The 21,000-nt window shown below is 41.3% G+C and overlaps 1 protein-coding gene across 1 annotated transcript; it reads left to right on the top strand.

Annotated features, from left to right (window-relative positions):
• Nucleotides 1-1,494: 1,494 nt before the first annotated feature.
• Nucleotides 1,495-8,367, top strand: LOC119886510 (nyctalopin-like; the record flags this gene model as incomplete). Its single annotated transcript, XM_038697295.1, has 3 exons — nt 1,495-1,812; nt 3,023-3,327; nt 6,704-8,367. Coding segments are annotated over 3 exons (1,452 nt in total), but the record flags the coding sequence as incomplete, so codon positions are not given.
• Nucleotides 8,368-21,000: the final 12,633 nt, after the last annotated feature.

Below are 21,000 nucleotides of genomic sequence, written 5' to 3'. Positions count from 1 at the left end.
AGACAATACCTATTGTTGTGGGGCTAATCTCTGATATAAGCTGTTCTTTCTTAATCACATCATCATTTCACCAGCAGCTGCCAAAGAGACAGTTCGGCCGTCGACCCGCCGTTCAGCGTGACGCAGACATCAAATCATTACTCCAGCAGTGTCCTTGTGCTGCTGCAAAAATCAATGCAAGCATTTAAAGGGTAATGTGTGTATTTTTAAACCTGGGCCCTATTCTCAGGTTTTGAATCACTGCAGTAGATGCTTCAGGCTGCAATGTATTCCTTCAGGGCAACTGCCGGGAGTCCCTCGTAGGGATCCTTTCCATGTTGTCAGACACCTGGTGTAACAGTCCGAGCCAGTGGCTGGCAAAAAAAACTTTTTGTGGGCGCCATTTTGACGGGCACAGTTGCCCCGAAGTAATACGTTGCAGCTACTGCAGCCAGTTCAGCTGCATCTACTGACCCTTAAACTTGGGAAGGTGTAAGTATGTTCTGTTAATTTCTTTATTTACTGATGCTGATGCGTTTTGTAGATTTTTAAGTTTCATTGAGGCAAATAGCGTAAAGAGTTGTGCTGTGACTCGAACCCGACCCTCCTAAAGAAACTTTGTCCCTTAATTCTGCTGCAATAAAACCACAAAGACAAATTCTAGACTCAGGAGCTCAAATCTCATTGCAGAATATGTGTAATTCGTTTTGGTCGAAACTGGGAGGCTGTTGGAAAAATGTCGAGAAAAACTAAAGTAAAACATTTGACATCGCAAGGTCCATTTAGTAGCTGTTCTAGTGCTTTGGATCATTTCATACGGTCCTGAGTGAAACGTTTTTCACAGCATTTTGAATTGTTAAACACACCTGGTGTTCTTCCTGCTGTCAGCTGTCTGGAAGAAGATTCATTTAATTTTGACGTTTCAAAGTACAAAAGAGTTAGAATCAAAGACTTACTTCCAGTTCACTGTCAGCAGAAGATGTTGTGTCCTTTGTGTGTGTGTAGAAACTCTGGCAGCTTGGGCAGGAGTAGTTAAAAAAAAAGAATAGTTCTTAATGTTATAAATATCGAGCCAACAGCTGGTTAGCTTAGCTTAGCAACCTCACAGTGATGACAAGACTCACTGCTCGAGGCCAAGACAAAGTCCAACACATAAACACACGACTTTTCATTTATACACTTTTTTGTACAGATTAAATAAACAAGAAACAACTTGCAGTGAGCTTTCATTCATTACCTTTGGACAGAGCCAGGCTAGTTTTTTCCACCTGTTTCCAGTCTTTATGCTAAGCTAAGCTAACCAGCTGCTGGCTGTAGCTTAATATTTAGAGTACAGATATGAGAGTGACATCAGTCTTCTGATCTAACTGCAAGACAGCGAATAAATTAGATTTCCATAATGCTCTTTTGTTTGCTTCTTTAAAAAACTTACAATATTGAAAGCACACACACCTGATTTTTTTAAGTAAAAACATTTTCAGTGGTTCTTTGTGGCAAAGATTTGGGACTGACTGATATTTGTGCCTTCCCTCTGTCCTTCTTTTAGTCTCTGTGCTGTGCCTGCTGCCCCAGGCGGTGCTGGCCCGGTGGGCGTGTGTTCGGGCCTGTCCGGCGTCCTGCTCCTGCACGCAGGAGAAGAGCTGCATCGTGCTGTGCGACCGCTCCGGCCTGGCTGAGCTGCCCAAAGAGTTCCCCTGCGAGGCCTCCGCCATCAACCTGGACAAGAACAAACTCAAGTTCCTGTCGGAGAGGGCGTTCGGCACCCTACCCTCCCTCAAGTCCCTCTCTCTGGACCACAACAACATCTCCTTCATTACCCCCGGAGCCTTCAAGGTTTGCTGAGTTTGGCTCTTTGTTGTCTTGAAGAGATGAAGACCTAATGTAATGCATGTTTTAGTAACATGTACTGAAAAAAGAAAAGCCAAGTAATGTCTGTTCCTTTTCAGTCATTTGTTTTATATTTTAATCTATTCCTTTAAAAGACAAAAACAAAATTTGGTGGATTTTAGGGGAAAATATGTCCAGAATTGTACCTGTTGTTGCTTGAGCGGCACTCTCAGTGTGTAATAGCCTGGGACAGACAGGTTTCATTACATGAAGGACAAGGTTGACGTCCCTTGCTTTTCTGTGATGGACACCAGGGGGATAATGTGCAGTTACCTGCAGCAGGATAAACATTGTCATTATAAAAATGGTGACCCACATGTCTTATGCTTTATTTGATTTATTAAAATTAAACTATTTAAGATCTAAGAAAAAAACTCTCAGACAGCAGACACCTCTGTTAAGGATACACTACTTCTAGATTTTAATAACAAATGATTCTTAGCAGCTGCCTCAAAATACATAACAATACATAAACATGTTTAATAAACGTAATCCACCAAAAGCATTTAAAAATGTTGATGTTAAAGGGTTGGTTCATCCTACATTTTCTTACTTACCCCTAGTGTCACCCAGCATTGTGGACAGTTTTGGTTTTATGTGTCAGGATTTTAAGATATCTATGCTCAATGTAATGCTCAAACAATCACAAGATTACATTTGAAAAACCACAACAGCTTTACCCAGAAACAATGTCCTGCTTAATCGGGATAATACACAGCTGTGACTGTAAAGTATTTCCTACCACATTTTTAATGTTACCCTTTTCAGCGCTTTAAACTGCAAAAATAAAACTCCATTTGCCTCTGAACCTGAGCAAATATAACAACAGCTATCTGCATGATTATATACCGCTAGGTTTGCTACTGCCTCTTTAAGAAATCCTTGAATCCTGATCTGCATCACTTGGCTTTTTCACAGAAATGTATTTTAACTTGTTATGCTTTATCCTGCAAACAAGCAAATGGTGCTGCAAAAAACTATTTTGCAGAAGAAGCAATGTTGTCTTATTGATGTGTAACACACACAAGGACTGTTAAATCTGTAGCGTTCAGCTGAAGGTATCTGTAGTTTGGGGTCTTGTGAATTGAACAGCAGTGTGTGAAACTACATATTCAAATCTGCATATTCGAGTCACAGCTGAACCTCTGTCCTGCAGGGCCTCTCCAACTTAGTGGAGCTGAAAATGGCGCACAATGAGTACATCAGTTACCTTCATACGCGAACGTTCACTGGGCTGAAGAAGCTGGTACGCTTGGACTTGTCAGACGCTAACCTCTTTAGCATCCCTGATCGCATCTTCATAGAGCAACCAGCACTGAAGGAGCTGCTCCTCTTTCAAAACAACTTCAGGAGGATCCCAGGAGCCTTCAGAGGCATGGAGAACCTGACTGACATCTACCTGGAGAGGAACAAGATAGAGGCGGTGGCATACAACTCCCTACTGGGCCTGGGTAGTCTCAAGTAAGTCTTGCCAATTAATTTACCAGTAGTGTGTTGTTACAAACCTGAGTACATAAAAATACATAAAGAGAGACGTAAGCCTCAACCCCAAAGGCGAATTAGGTAGTAAACTGAGTTAACTGTTTTGCCCTCAACTGCAGTTGGACTCCTCACCTTCAATATACTGTTTACTCACTAGCACACAAAATGTGCATTAACATCAAGCAAATGTATTAAGAAAGAAAATAATATAATAGGACAGAGGGATGGCACAAAATAAGAACAAAATATAGAATAACTAGCCCAATCTTTTAAGATACTGGCCTCTTAGGACGGTGTTGCACATCTTGTTTTTAGCACTTGGTATTTTCCTCAAGTGGCAACATTGGATCTGAAATGTGAAGCCAATTCGGAAGTGCCTTAAACCTGCATTCTGTAGAATGTCCAGCAGGGGGCGACGGATTTCATTGTAGTCTATGAGAAAATGAGGCTTCTTTTCACCTGATTTATTACCTCAGTAAAAACTTTCCTAATGAGTTTATGGTCTCAGTTGCTAGTTTCAAGTCTTCTTTAACACAGCATGATGTTCATTTAGTAAATTATGGTCCCATTTAGAGGGAAATAGACCAGAAAGCAGGGGAAGCTTTAGGATAGAGGCAAGTCATGAAACTTAATTGTAACATTTTAGTTGCCTAAAATGTCTTATTCAGCATTTGGTTCTTCTAAAATACATTTTAAGGAATCGGCTACACATTTTTTCCAGGAAAGTATATTTTGTTATAAGCCTGTTTTTTGGTAGCCAACATTAGCATCCCAATGAATATCACAGTTAACGTAAATTACCTTGCTAACCAAGCTAGCTAGATCCACCCTCTCATCAAAATATGGGCACTTCTGGTTCCAAAAAACAAGATAGCAATGGCCAAAATGCCAAACTTGGGGCTTCAAAACGGTAATCCACAAACCAAAGGGTAACGTCACGGTTACTACATCCACTTCTTTTACACTGTCTATGGTTTTCCCACCACCTGGAGTCTGGATGGGAAAGTTTCGATGATTACTCTCTTGTTCATTTCTTGTTTTTGTTTTTTGATGACAGAAAATATGTTTTAATTTGGAGTACATTTCTGTTGGTGCGCATGTGTTTTCAAATATATACAGGATTTCTGGGTTTGGAGAGCATTCACTTTAATATTTGTGATTTCCCTTTTGCTTGTATTTGGGCTTATGGGGTCACCGTAGTTAAAGATATGCTGACACCTGAAAGGACCTGATTAGGTAGCTCTATGAAGGGCTCATTTAGCAAAACATCACCCAAAAGTCCTTTATTCAGTCTTTTAAACATCTCTGTCCGCTTCTTATCAATCAGTCAGACTTTCTTTGCCTTTTGTGCAAAATATCAATACAAGGTGCGTGACATCAAGATCAAGAAAAGACAGTTACAAAAGAGTCTGCATTGAAAAGTTATTAGGTAAGATAACTTCAGAAAATAAAAATAGAATAATATATTATATATAATATATAATAGACAATTAAAAAAGATAAATACAAATATAATAAGACACATAAAAGAGAAATCAGAAATATTAAGACCCTTTCCGCTAAAAGCTGCCTCTCCGTAATTTGTTGTCCATCAGGGTTACTAGAAAGCCAGTGCCAGAGGATCAGAAGGGTCAGATGGGAACATATGATAAGAGCAAGTCTGATAGATACTGAGGCGCTTGTCTGTTTAGTGATTTGACTACTAAAAGTATCTTAAAATCTATTCTGAAACTGACTGTCAAACAATGAAGGGACTTAAGAACAATACCTGTGCTTCAGTGTTCTGAATGTTCTGTAACTTATTCATGGGCTTCTCGGGTAGAGCAGAGAAGAGTGCGTTGCAATAGTCGAGTCTGGTAATAAAAGTGTGGAATTAGTCTCTCAGTGTCTGTTTCAGTGAGGAACGGCTGTACTTCAGCTATATTTCCGAGGTGGTAAAAGACATTTATTGTGACAAAACTGATATGTGATTCAAAGGGTTAGATCTGGGTCCACAAAGATCTTTTACTAGGTGCTTGTTATTTTGTGTCAGAGATTTAGCTGCACTCTTTGGGCCAGATTTACTAAAGATTTGCGTGAGTAAAAAACGTGTGCAAACTTGATATCACCAGCAAATTAGCACGTAAGCTGATCTACTAACGGTGTGTATGGAGAATGACGTCTTTCAAAAGTTCAAGATAGCGCCTTTTGCCTTAATGAATATGCAATTTGGGCCGTTTCAATTTTATTGTGCAAAGTAATGGGAGGGTAACATGCAAATACATTTATTTACTAGACGCACTGTGATCTAACAAGCCTAAAAGCAATTTCATGTGAGTGCAACGGCATCTGTATTTAATACGTTTGAAAGGAAGGTGCAAACCGCCAAGTGTTGCAAAGAGATGGCTGCTGTTATTGTTGCCAGAAGGAGACACAGGCGTAATCAAAGAAGACGTGGAGAAATTAACAATATTAGATATTATTATATATATCCAATATATAGAAATACAATTATTTTATTTTATTAATTTGATGAACTATATGAATTGAATTGTTTTGTGTATTTTCTTTTAGCTTTTCCAATGCTGTTGTATTAACATTCATGCCAATAAAGACCTGACTTCTTTTTTCCGTGAGATGGAAGAATTTAGAAAGTTGCGAGGCGCTGTGAAGAGCCCCCAGCTGCAGTAGTGCACGACACAACCCATTGTAGGTATCGGAGAGGGAATGGGGTGTTGGGGCGTACAGGGCCAGGGCCAGGAGATCGCAGTGCGACCGAGCACAGTGTGGATCCATCTGGCTGGATGAAGCACAATCTGCTGGCATTTCCTCACGTCTGGGTCATTCCAGCATACTGTAGCTGTTTCTGCTGGGGTTTCCCAAAGCAGTCTTTCATGTGTGCTGTCCCAAGTACTTTGTGCCATCTCAGGCAGGATGGGCAGATACATACGATTTCCACATACTTGGGATCCACAGAATGAAACAAACCAAGGTTTTTACCCAGTGGCTGCTTTCCCTCCCGACTCTCCATTGCGGAAACCATTAAAACACGCAAAACCTAATTTAAATACTGCCACCTCCATTGTGTTTACTCCTGTTGTCATCTACACAATAATTCTTAGTTAATCACCCATAACAGGTACTACAATTGCCCGTGCAATATTTTAGAATGCACACGCAATTTAGTACTCAATTTAGTACTTTATTTGGGATGTTAGTAAATCCGGCCCTTTGTGCAGTGGTTCGAATCCACAGTTTGATGTAAAAGAAGCAAAAAGAATAAATAGGACTGGTGTCATAAGGTGATAACATACAGTTGCATGTCATCGGCATAGCTATGGAAATCAATTCCATGTTCTCTGATTATGTATCCCAGGTACCTGAACCTCCAGGAGAACCGCATCAACGTGATCCATGACCGGGCTTTCCAGGACCTTGTGCGGCTGGAGAACTTCTACCTCAATGACAACCTGCTGTGTACTTTGCCCCAGCTCGCCTTCAAGGGCCTCAGCCGCCTCAAGATGCTCAACCTTGGGGGAAACCAGTTGATCAATGTGTCCAAGACCTGGTTCAGTGATCTGGTAGAGCTGGAGGTCCTGTACCTGGACAGGAACCAGTTGCTATACATAGAGGAAGGCACTTTTGAGAACCTGACCAGCCTGATCACGCTCCACCTGAACAGCAACAACCTCACCACCCTCCCCTTCCCTGTTTTCCAGCCTATCTACTTCCTGGCCCGCCTCTACCTGTTCAGGAACCCCTGGGAGTGTGACTGCTCCCTCGAGTGGCTGAAGGAGTGGATGGAAAACTACAAGCTGGTCCGGGACATCCCCTGTGCCTCACCTTCCTCCGTGGCGGGGCTGGATCTCAGCATGGTGGAGTTCACCAAGATGAACGGCACATGCGTGGACCCCGGAGAGCTGAACTTGACCACGGCCTCCTTGGAGATCGTCTCCACCACGGAGAACCGCTTCAACAGCCTCGTTTCCAAGCTGCTCCAGCAGGAGCTCAGAGAGGAGATGGGGAACGGAACAGAGAGCCTCCGCAACGGGACCCTGCTGGATCCTGAAGACGAACTGCTCTCTGCAGGGGTCGGAGGGCAGTGGGCCCAGGCAAGCCAGCCACTTCTTTGCTTCCTTGTAGTGTGGCTCATTTTTGGTTTCATTGGCCAGTCATATATTCATTTCTGTCTTTCTTGCACATGAGAACTGTGGAAATGAGGGTTTGCTTTCTGTCCCACAGCAAACAACAAGGAGTAGCTTTTCAAATTGCTGAGAAGATAAAAGATTTTTTCATTTATCATTGAAAGCATTGGAGAATACTCTAACTTGCCTGTGAGGTTACTGGTGTGAGTTTGCTCTGCCAAACATATCCACAGAAGAAAAGACTGATGACACATGAGCTGTTTATATACGATAATCTATGACATTTATAGATGAACCACATATCTGTTCAACTGGTTCATAAACAGCTATGCCAAAGCTGTACGTTCGCAGAGGGGGGTGTTGATTTCAAACTATGGATTACTGTGGCGATGTGATGAAAATGTTTATGTGAACCTTCAACTTTTGTTGCATAATACTCAAATTAAATAAATATTATGTAATATTCCTAGCATTACATAGTCTGTTACTGTTTTTTTGTATTTTCAATCACATCTATGTGTAAAGTTAAAGGAGATAAGAGCTCCTGTAGTTATCTCCTAAACAGATGTCCTCTCTGCTCGTGTCTGTTCATTCAACTCCAAATGTAGGTTCTACAGCTTTTCCATAAATGCATTAATCTTCTTAGTGCGTGTGGCTCAGTGTTGTTGCTGCTTGTGTATGGAGGGACGTTGTCATTGCTTTTGCCTCCTATGCATTGACTGTTTTCCCCCTTATGGACTTGATCTCTCTCTGTGCAGGAGGTGTGATTGCCATATGGTTATGGATGGAATAGGGACAAAGCGTGTCAGTTCTCTTTGGGATAAAAAAAGCTTTCTGGCACATTACATTGCAACCAAATGAACTGTTGTTGATTTACAACATGTTCTGTGTTTATATATATACACTGATGTGCTCTGTGTAGCTGAAAAATGTAATGAAATCCCTGTTCTAGCACCAGCCACTGCTTTCTTTTTAACCTGGTGAATGTAAGTAGTTTGGTCTGACTGCCAGTGATCCGGTTCAGTGGTGTTATTAGACGAAGTGCTCTGCCACATGATATGATATATGATATGATATTTTTCTAAATAAAAACATTGCTGTTGACCTTTGTGACACACCTGCTCTGTGCTTCCTCTCAGCATCAGCCGAGGAGTCGACCCGTTTCAGCGGGGAAGGCCAGTTAATCTGCACGATGGCCCCTTGGCCCTTTTAATGTGGAATTAGGCTGGGACTAAGACAACTAGGGAGACTGGATGCTGCATCTCATCCCTCTCATTTAACCATCGTTCTCATGCAGCTGTTTTTATCCAGGACCCCTGCAGAAGCGTAATGGAGGATGAATATGTTCAGAATGTCTTTATCTGGGCCAAAGTTGAAACGACAGATGTGTTATAGAAGAGCTGCTATGTTGTTACTGGTATAAATGTTTAAAGTTGTACTGTAGGAAAATCTGGTAATGGTTAATAAGACAGATCCAGTAAATGTCCTAAAAATGTCCTATGAAGTTTCCTGGAAGGAGGCACATAAAGGTTTACTAGTTAAAGAAAAAATAGTGCCAGTGTTCTCAGATAGTATTACATTTTAGTAAATTTTTTTAGTTTAATTTTCTCAAAAGAAGAGCTATAACTGTCTGGAATAACTGACACAGATCTGTGTAGACCTAAGTTAATATTTATTTCTAATTGAAAACTTGAAGCTTCCCTGCCCTGTAGATGAATGAAACACTTCTGCATTTTCATTTGACCTGCTATTCACTGACCAGAACACTTTGTAGATTATGCTAGCAATTTATTGCAATTAATTAATTGCACGCTGTCTCTGTTTTCCCTAGAAATTGTTACCAAAGTACACTCTACTTTTCCAGTACTTTTCTAGGAATCACGGTTACATATCGGCCCATTTCTGGGAAATAAATTTACAACAATTGAACCTGTGAACTCAAGACTGGAAAGTTTCATCTCTTGTGTTCAGTCGAGATTGACCATGAATTAGCAGAAAACTAAATTGTTGATTGGTATTCCAGTGGTGGAATGTAAATAAACACATTCACTAAGTACTGTACAAATGCAAGGTTGTACTTCAGTACAAGTATTTTTATTTTATACCACAATATGCCAAAGGCAATTATTGTACTTTTACTCCACTACATGTCTTGAAAGTTTTAGTTACTTTTCAGATTACATCCTTTCATAACCTTCCTGTCCAGTGAATACCATCCATCCATCCATCGTCAACCGCTTATCCTGCTTAGGGTCGCGGAGGGCTGGAGCCAATCCCAACTGACATTGGGCACACCCTAGACAGGTCACCTGTCGATCGCAGGGCCACACATAGACAAACAATCACTCACGCTTACCCACCACTCACGCAGACATGGGGAGAACATGCAAACTCCACACAGGACCGGGGTTTGAACCCACGACCTTCTTGCTGTGAGTTTGGATTAAGTGTTCTTTTATGTGCTTTTTAAGCTAAATAAACTATTTAAACCTCCTTGGATCAGCTGGAAAATGCATCGTCACAAAGCTGAAAACAAGTTGGTTTTCCTACTGTTTAGAGATATGTGGTTCTACCAGGACAGCGACTCTATAAACATAATAATGATCTTATAGACCATGGGATGGGGTGTAATCTGGATGGCATTTCTGCCTTCCCTCTCTGGTAACATTTACTAGAGAAGTAATATTGGACTTTCAACTGCTCACAATATTCCATTGCTCTTTATCCAATCTGGAAATTTAAACCTTTTTATTCACCACAGGGGGAAAGAAGCCAGTATTGGGGTCTTTCTCGATCTTTCAAAAGCATTCGATTCGATTGACTTTCAAATCTTACTTGGAAAACTGTCGCACTACGGGGTCAGGGGAGTGGCTCTCCAGTGGTTCAGGGACTATGTTTATGTATGACGGCAGACTCTGGATTGGAAGATATAGTACTTGGGGTTCCACGGGGATCTATTTTTGGGCCACTATTATTCATTCTTTTACATTAATGATTTTGTACATTGCTCCTGTGATGTAATACTCTTTGCTGATTATACAAATCTGTTTGTTTCCCACAAACACTTGAATCATCTTGAAAAACTCTTAAATGACAGACTAGCAGAAATAGATACTTGGTTTAAATGCAACAAACTATCCCTAAATATTAGTAAAACTTTTTATATTGTTTTTCGCTCCAGTATCCATATGTACAGTGATTGTGACATTAAATTAAACATAGACGGAAGAGCTATTCAAAGAGTGGATGCAATTAAATGTCTTGGAATATATATAGATCAATTTATAAACTTTAAGGAACATATTAATGTTAAATTGTGGGTTTGTTCTTTAAAGTGAGACATGTGCTCCCACTCCTGTCCCTGTATAGGACATTGTTTGAGCCTCACTTGACTTATTGTAACATTATTTGGAATAATACCTAACATACTGAAAAACTCTTGATATTACCCCTTAAAATCAGGTTGAGTGAGCTCATTCCAATATATACACCTTCTCACGCACACGACACTAGACATAAGTTGCTCTTAAGAGGCAAATGTAGGACCCTAACTAGTGCTAGGTTCAGTGTATGTTACAGTGGCCCAAAATTATGGAATGAGCAGGATACTAATTTAAAACAATCCGTCTCATTATCTATATTTAAAAAGTATCTAAAGCAACAACTACTGGAGAGATATAAACCCGAGTGATCTGTGGCTGAGGGTTAAACCAGGTACAATGACTGTCAATCTTGTCTGTTCAAGGTAGCTGTATTCTAAATACCCACTATCTAAAGAATGGTTATTCCCGGTATCTAAAGTTGGACCGCTCATACAATCCTTGTCAGGTGGATGGGGTGGTTTTGGTGGTGGGATGGACCCCTATTCATAAGCTCCATTCATAAGAGTCCATTTTTCACAATAGAATACACTTGTTATTCCTGATCAGTGGTTGGGCAGGCTATTTTGAACTGTGGTGTACTATAGTAGTAGCTGCAGCCTTGAATAGTGATGTGTTTTGTACTACATAATTTATACTGCTTCTAAAATGTAGATGAGTAACTGAGTAATTACTTTTAATTGCTTCTCACCCTTGGCAAGATATGGACTGAAATGGTAGTGATGCCATCGAGCTGGTGTGTAGCCAAAGATTTGGAATGTATCTAGCACCAGTTGACATGCTGCATCTTATTTGCTTGTAACTCGAGTGACTTGAATTGTGATGTCAATCATATTACTATATTTAGTGTGGGAAATATGTTATAGTTCTTGGCTGCTGAAAAAAAAAAAGTAATATAATTTGTAACTTGTTACTTCTGTAATATGCTGCCCCCAACAACTGCTTCTGATGTAGCATTAATTGCAATGTGTGATATTGTGGAAATAAATAAAAAACAAAAAAGATTAAAAAAACCCTCAGCCATGAAATTGAAGTACAGACAGCATATTAAGTGTCCCACCAGGGACACTACCATACTGTTTCACTGCTACACTACATTAAAGGACGCCTTTCGCTCTGTCCCCCGTGCAGCCTTAGGACTCTCTGATCACTGTCTGGTTCATCTTATCCCGACTTACAAGCAGCGAATGAAATCTGCTAAACCTGTTTTAAAGTCTGTGAAAAGATGGACCAACGAGTCAAAGCTGGAGTTACAGGCCTGCTTTGACTGCACTGACTGGATTGTTTTTGAAGCTGCAGCCACTGACATGGACGAACTGACACTGTGACATCTTACATCAGTTTTTTGTGAGGACATCTGTGTGCCGACCCTGGTTCACAGCGAAACTCAGGCAGCTTCGTCAGACCAAGGAAGAGGCCTGCAGAAGTGGGAACAGAGTCCTGTACAATCAGGCCAGGAACACTCTGACTAAAGAGATCAAAGCAGCAAAGAGGAGCTACGCTGAAAACTAGAGAACAGCTTCACAGCCAGAGACCCTGCGTCAGTGTAGAGAGGCCTGCTGACACTCAATAACTACAGGAGACCATCCCCCAACACTGCTGGTACTCAACAACTGGCTGGCGAGCTGAATGGTTTTTACTGTAGGTTTGAGAAGCCCACAGTCACACCTCTCCCCCACTCCAACTCCAACTTCAACTTCAAACAGTCACCTTCCCCCACTGCCATGCTGTCACCCCCCCCTCCAACCCCTCACCTGCCAGCTCTTCCAAAGGTAGAAGTTCAGGAAAGCTGACGATGTGTCACGATCCTGCCTGAAAATCTGTGCAGACCAGCTGGCCCCCATCTTTACACAGATCTTCAACAGATCACTGGAGCTGTGTGAAGCTCCCTCCTGTTTCAAACGCTCCACAATCATCCCGGTCCCCAAAAAACCCTCCATCTCTGTATTAAATGACTACAGGCCTGTCGCCCTGACATCTGTAGTCATGAAGTCCTTTGAAAGACTGGTGTTGGCCCACCTGAAGGACATTACAGGCCTCTTGCTGGAGCCCCTGCAGTTTGCCTACAGGGCTAACAGGTCAGTGGATGATGCTGTCAACTTGGGACTGCAACACCTCGACTCTCTAGGGTAATATGCAAGGATCCTGTTCGTGGACTTCAGCTCGGTGTTCAACACCATCATCACGGACATCATCAGCATGAAAATTAGCCAGCTCACGGTGCCAGCCTCCACCTGTCAGTGGATCACAAACTTGACTGACTGACAGGAGTCAGCAGGTGAGGCTGGGGAACATCACATCCAGCACCAGGACTATTAGCACTGGTTCCCCCCAGGGGTGTGTGCTCTTCCCCCTGCTCTTTTTCTCTACACCAACGACTGCACCTCAGGAGACCCATCTGTCAAACTCCTGAAGTTCACTGACGACACAACGGTCATCGGGCTTGTCCGGACGGTGACGAGTCGTCCTATAGACGGGAGGTTAATCAGCTGGCTCTCTGGTGCGGTCAGAACAACCTGGAGCTTAACACGCTCAAAACTGTGCAGATGACCGTGGACTTAATGAGGAACCCCCCCACTCTGCCCCCCATCACCATTCTAAACAGCCTGCTGCTGTGTCTGCTGTGGAATCCTTCAGGTTTCTGGGATCCACTATATCCCAGGACCTAAAGTGGGAGCCCAACAATGACTCCATCATCAAGAAGGCCCAGCAGAGGATATACTTCCTGCGCCAGCTCAGGAAGCTCAACCTGACTAAGGAGCTGCTGATCCACTTCTACACAGCCATCATTCAGTCTGTTCTCTGCACCTCCATCACTGTCTGGTTTGGATCTGCCAGCAAAAAGGACAGGGGCAGACTATAACGGACAGTCAGGTGTGAAGAAAAAATCATCGGTGCTAGCCTGCCCTCCATTCAGAACATTTCCAGAGTCAGGAAACGGGCAGGAAACATCACTGCAGATCCATCTCACCCCAGACACAACCTGTTCCAGCTTCTCCCCTCTGGTAGGCGCTACAGAGCACTGTACGCCAAAACCAACAGACTCAGGAACAGTTTCTTCCCACAAGCCATCACTGTGATGAACAGCTGACTTCTGACTCACGGTGTCAGGAACAATTCCTGTGCAATAACCCAGTAACTCTGTCTCTAATCAGCCACTTTACTGGTTCCACTTATTATTTACTCATCATTCTCTATTTCAGAGCTGTTCATACTGTTCATATTGTATATACTATATACCAAATCCACCTACCTCAAGTACATACACCGGCACATAATACTTATTTATTCCAACATCCTTTGCACCCTACTCTATCGCACCTGTGTACCTGTATATCTCATCCATCTCTGACATGTACATAATAATAATAATAATAATAATGGTAATGATAATTTACTCCTGCATCCTTTGCACTCTGCTCATTGCACTGTCTCAATCTGTCTATATTTATAGAGTGTATATATGTGTTCTCTTTACTGTAGCCTGTGTCTGATTTTATTATTGTTCTCTCACCGGACGTATAGTAAGTATAAAAAGTTAGCTTAGCAATGTCGCTAATCATTTCAGCTAACTTACCCTGGTAAAAAAAAAAGACTATTTATCTACAGTGGAGAGTGAGGGAACTTAGTTCTGGTGAAAAACACAGGGTGGAAATTGTTTGACCTAGATATTGAACACTTTACCTCCGTGAAGAAGAAAATTTGAACAACATTCATCTTCAAATATGTGAGTATACATCTTTCTGTTTCTGTTTGTTTCCTGGATGTAAAATGCTCTGATATGCTTATTTCTAACTGACTAGCTTTAGCTTACTAGCCTGTTAGCTAGCTGTTTAGGTTGCTGTTAAAATGTTTGTTTGTCTGGACACTGAAGTTGTTGTGACCACAGGACTCTGTATGTAACTCCATGACTTGGTCACCGGTAACTGCATCGTTAATGTCAGGTGAAAATTCAAAAATTATTTTTGAACCCTGTTAGCCAAACAGTACATTGACAAGTTAACTATGTAGCGTTCAGCGGCCACTAGCGGTGCGGTTTTAAGACCAGGTGTGTCTTTGCACGCGTGCTCGGTTGAACTCATCATGAAATGACAACGGTCTGGGATGGCTCTTCCTCTGTGTTGTTGTTGCCGTTTTGCTGCAGTATTGTATGTTATGAGGGTCACGTTAGTTACTGCGACTGAGAGCTGAAGAAGCCGTTTACCTGAGTATCGGTAAAACCACAATAAATCTAAATTGAACGTTTTGAAGCAAACAGCGGTAGATCCGTGCTAAAGTAGCTGGCTGCTCATGCCTTACATCACTAATAGGCTAGTAAACAAATCGCTCCACATTTGCTTTGTACCGTTAAAATTCTTTATTGCAGGCTAAATCAACACTTTGACGTAATACCGCTGGTACATGAGATAGTAACATGGGTTGCGTTAGCTGGTGAAGTAATGTGGAAAGCCATAAGGTTAGCAACTGTTTGGCATTAGCTGCCGAACTAACGTGACACTCTCGTGACTCCAGCCTTTCTGATGTTCACTGTTTTCACTGACATCATCTGAATCAGTTTGGTCTGATGGGCTTCAGGGCATAAAACTTTATTGTTGTTTTTCTCATACGTGGGGTCTGTGTTGTGCTGGGTGCCGGTTGTTTTGTGGTGTTAGTGGACTGTATGTCGTTAACTGTGTTTTTGTTACTGTAGTCGGAGAGAGGCTCTGCGCCAGAGACATTTTAGAGGAGACACACTGCTCAATCACATTCTCAATACAACTCTATGAGGAAAGCACGTAACGGGTAAGATGGCGGTTATCCTGCCCCTCCCGCTAGAAAGCCAATCGTCTGCTTTAAACAGCCAAGCAGGAAACATATTTCAGCCAATCGTGTGGTTCCACTGACGTAAGGGTCTGTTTTACTTCTACTGCGCATGCGTGGAAGTGGTGACGCATGCGCTTTTTAAACCTTATTTTGGGGCAAAGTTGTCAAAGTTTTTCAGCGATTTTTATCAGATTCTGATTCTATTCATGTAGTTTTTATGTCCCGGTGACCTGTATAAGTGCAGATCTGGCTCTCTCCCCATCCATTCAAATAGGAGCCTGGTCTTGTTAGGTTGAAATAGCTGGCCGGAGGCGTTGCCAAGATGGGGGCCGAGTGGCATGACTTGCCTAAAAGGACTGTCTGCGTGCACAGGACTACATCCCGACCCTGTCTTCACATTAAAAGCATGTGCTTCATTTCTAACTGAGGTTTGAGGCCGTTGACAATAAGGCAGATTTATTTATTTATTTTCCTCCCGGAGTTCCGACAACTCTGCCTCTGTTGGTTGGGATTGTTTAAGGATAGGGTTAGGGTTAGCCAATCATAGGCAAAGTTGGGGCCAGGTTGCTAAACCAACGTTTGGTGCTGTACTCATCTTCTGACACCCATCTGGCTTTTCATCCAGCGAGCCTGCACAGACGAGTGTTAAGATTAATTGTGTGACCCATCAGATTCTGTGACCTGATTTGCCACAGCCAAAAACAAAACAAAATCGAACTTAATACTGTGCAGCTAAAAACATGTTTTAAATATTTTTTTAATAATAAATGTAGTATTAAGTATTATTCTTTACTTTTGCAGGATTTGTTTTTATTTTGTTGTACAATGTTTATTGTTATGCTCCAAAATGCCAAGGCACATTTCTTGTATTTGGCAATAAACCTGATTTTTGTTTCTGATAATCTTAAATTCTGATAAATGTAACAAAAAATGTATTCCCTATTGTTAACATATTGATCGCACAGGTCTGTGTGTAGAGCACAAACATCTAACCTGATAAGATTTGGTTTGGTCTTTTCATATACTGTAATTGATCCTCCAATGTCAGGTAGTGGAGTGTAAGTACATTTACTCCAGTACTGTATACTTTTTAGGTACTTTACTGAACTATTTCCATTTTATGCTACTTTCTACAAACATTGTACTTTGTACTCCAATACATGTATTTGACAGCTTTATTTTCTAGTTTCATTGCATATTTAGATTATTAATACAAAATCATACATCCAGCTGTAATTAAAATGAGCACCACCTTTACCAGCTGCAACAACTGGTTATTATAACCAATAATATAATATAGATTATTCTGAAATGGGCTATTCTGCATAATTTGTACTTTTGGTATATTAGCATATTTTTATTCTGGCATTTTAACTTTTACTTGTAACAGAGTAATTTTATACTGTGGTATTCCTACTTTTGCAAACATCTGAATACTTCTTCAATCGCTGCCACTGTGATTTTCCGGTGGAAACGAGGTAGTGGAGATTGTTTTGTAACTAGAGGAGCTGATAGCAAGACTTTATTTCCTAAAGTTACTCCAACACAACAAACTCTTCTCCTTCGTTTCCGTGTTTGTCTTCCTGCAAAAACTCACCTCTCACGAGATTTCAGAGCGAGAACTGTCCTTGAGCAAGACTTCACTCGTAGGGATCCTTTCCATGATGTTGTCAGACACCTTTTTGTGGACGTCATTTTGACGGACGCAGTTGCCCCAAAAAACAAAATGATTCTTTAAAAGACAAATCATTATATTCAATTATTCAGGCCTTTTCATGTTGACTTTAGATGTTTCAATGTTTCAGTGTAGGGTCTAACTAAAGCACTACTCCTCAGATAAAACATGCCAAAAAGTAAAAACTACCTGAATGCACCTTTTGATTTTTCAAATATTTTAAGTGAGGTCTCATTCAGGTGATATTGGAAATCTTCTGACAGTAAAAGCTACATTAGTTTAACGTAAGCTGACAAATCCATTTTTATTGTATACTGGATGAAAAGCTGTCCTTAGTCGATGGTGCCTCTTTTTTTTTCAGATGTTAATGCTGTGAGATTACACAACAGTAAAACACAGGCTGCCTCGTTCTAATCACTCACTTGAATTGATTGAAATCACAAAATGCAGCACTTAACTGACTGAGAGGTCAGCTGAGTGCACGTTCACCTGAAACATGTAAGGCTTCAGGACTGGATCTCTGTGCCTAACCTCAGTTTTTAAATCCATCTGAAATCAGTTTTAAGGCTGCCTTTGTTTTCATTATTGATTTATTTTGCAGATTAATTTCTCGATTCAATAACTTGATCTGTAAAATGTCAGAAACTTGTCCAAAGGGACGTCTTTTTGTTTCACCAACAGTCCAAAAACTCCAAAGATATTCAATTAGCCGTCATAAAAAAAATATGAAAAAGCCGCAAATATTCAAATTTCAGAGGACGGAGCTGCAGAATTGAGTCATGTTGCTTCACAGATTCTTCTGATATTTTCATGTGAACTAGCTTTAGTTTACTGTAGTGACCTCGTGTTTGTTTGTTGTCGTTTTCTTTTCACCATGTCCCTCCATGCCCTCGCTGCTGGTCCAGTTTATTTTGCAAGATTTGAGATTATTGTGGTATTTTCCGCTTTCCTGACCCCCTGGGATACACCTGTTGCATGAAGCAAGATTAGCGGCCTTGATACATTATCTTTATCTTTGTTAAATCAGAAAACTGGCTCACTTTTACCTGGGAAAGGTCTTCATGCTTTGGGGCTAAAACAATAGGTCCATTGGAAGAAAATGAACTAATCTGTTTACTTTTAATGATTTAAGCAAAAACAGCAACGAGCAGCCAGTTAATGTTTGCATCGATCAGGCATTGTTTGCTTCGTAACCTTCAATTTAGAGTATTGTTGAGATTTATTGTCGTTTTACTGACACTCGGGTAAACATCTTCTTCGTTTCTGTCTCAGTTGCTGTAATTCAAAGTAACGTTCCATACAGCCCAACTGTTATACTGAAATGTGGCAATAGTCTCATTTGTTATTCATTGAGCTTCCAGCATGTTGTGTGATGCCGCCTATTTTGGCCAATGCCGAGTGCTTGCTCATGGGTTTGAGCATGCACTGGAGCACACGCTTGGAAACATAGTGGCTGTAGTCTGAAACCTTACCGCTAGAAGCCACTGAAAACTACACATGGCCCCTTTAACCAGAAACACTATATTGCTCTTGTCATGCAAGTCATTTTAACTCTTTTGTCTACCGCTACCTCGATCGGTGAAGTTTGTTTGTGTTATTGTTTGAAGTTGGTTTATTTTTTTTTTTCCCCTTTAAACCCAAAGTCATACAATAACACAAATAAAAAAGTCACACAACAAATCAAACACACAAAATCACCAAAGTCACAGAAAAGGAAATAAAAGAAGAGCCACTCCAAGGTTAATTTTTCCAACACATAAAAGGAATATATTTAAAAAAATTGTTCATACTGAAGAACCCTTATCATTGCAGAGTCATTTACACAAGGGGCAGTTGTATGTCAGTCTGTCATTGTCATATACATGGTCATTCAGATGCACACACTGCCTCCTCTTCCCTCGCAAAGTAGTCCCCTTTGCAGAATTGTACACTTCCATTGCAGACAAGTAAACACAGTTTCAGAATAAAAATCAGCATTTCACCTCATTTGATTTTTAAACTGGATTGAAACACTAATACTTCTTGGACATCACATTTCTGAAATGGCAAATGAGGAATTAGGTGAATTCTTTTTTTCTGTGTATGACAAATCAAAAAGAGAAACAAATCAACTTTTATTAGATTTTCTTTTTTACAAACACATCTCACTACATGGTTGATATTTTTTTTTTTGAAATTTATAAATCTGTGTGGTTTAGAAATGTCACCCGAAATGCAAAGGATGTGCATAGGTGTCAAGTCAACGTCCGGCTCCGTCGCTGTTTATTTTTCCTGCCTCCCCCCCCTTTCTTGCTTCACTTGGAGTCCAAACTTTTTTATTTTTTGTCGTCATGTCTTTCTCGGAGGTTCACAGAGGGACACGGGGGAACACTGACTGACTGACAGCATGGAAGCTTGCAAATGTCCACATGCATGATAACCTCATTCAAATCTAAAACATTTATGGATTTATTTAGAAGAGACAGTACCTGGTTGGTAGGTCGGTAGGTAGAAAGGTGCATATAGTGATACTGTACCGAACAATAGGATGGAGTCATGAGAGGATGAAGGTTAGAAAATAACAGGAATGAATAAATAATGAGGGCTGGCGCTGTGATCTACCGATGAGAAGACATTGCAGTGTGTTTGTGTGCTTTTACGTCCGTCTGCTGATAGACAGAATACCCACTGACAGTGTCTCTCTGCAGATGGTTTTGGTACTACAACACCCAACACGACTACAAGGTGATGGAGGGTTGTTTTTGTTGGTGGTGGTGGGGATGTGGACTGCTAGCGGTGCTCCAACATGGCAGGACGGGACGCAGTACTGTCTCTTTAAAACAAACATCTACAGAAATGTCGCCTCCTAGCTAGTACAGACATGACAATATTCACTTTTTGTTTACTCTGTTTTTGTACAACACTATGACTAGGTCATCTTGAAGGGGCAGGAGTCCGTTAATTGCCCCGCTGCAGGTAGTTTGTGCAGCGTTCAGGAGGATTTCGGTTGAATGCTGTGGTCACAGTACGCTGAGTTTCTTTTTTTCTTCGATCAAGTGCAGTGTGGAGAGAGGTTTCCCGTCAGTTTTGTTAATTGTTTTTTTAAATTTATTCTTATTTTGTAGAGGGAATGATGGGAGTTTGGCCGAGGTGCTGTTGCTGGGAGGATGGGAGGAGGTCAGTAGACCCAGGACACGGGAACCCACTGACTGGTGGTGCACACTAGATCGATGGCCTCCTCCAGGTGTCTGATGGTCTCATCGATCTCATTGTTGATGATGGTCTGGTCGAAGTAGTGGGCGTAGGTCTTCTGCAGGATCTCCGACTCCTTCTGCAGCCGCTGGAGAGACTCGTCCTGGAGGAGGAGGAGGATGAGGAACAAAGGGTGTTAGACACTGATGAAGGCAGTGATGGAGGTGAGAGCACATACAGGACTGAAAGGGAAACTCTATAGGCCCCTACATACTGTGTGATTGAGCTATCCAAGACGAGAGCGAAACATGGTGAGATTAAAGAGAGAGAGGCAGAGGACAGCTAGAGGCAGAGCTACACTTTCTTACGTCATGTCCTAAATAAATTTCCCAAACTTTCCACAAATATATTCAAAAATCTCAAATCTAAACCCCCCTACTTACTGAGAGAAATGTCAAATAATTGCAACAAAATTTACAACCAGGTGAAAATACATCAT

This window comes from Micropterus salmoides, unplaced genomic scaffold (assembly GCF_014851395.1).
Source record: "Micropterus salmoides isolate LMB-PRFRI ecotype aquatic unplaced genomic scaffold, ASM1485139v1 Ms_hic_scaffold_4, whole genome shotgun sequence".
Classification (NCBI taxonomy): domain Eukaryota; kingdom Metazoa; phylum Chordata; class Actinopteri; order Centrarchiformes; family Centrarchidae; genus Micropterus; species Micropterus salmoides.
The sequence above is the reverse complement of the archived record's forward strand: the minus strand, read 5'-3'. Positions and strand labels throughout refer to the sequence as shown.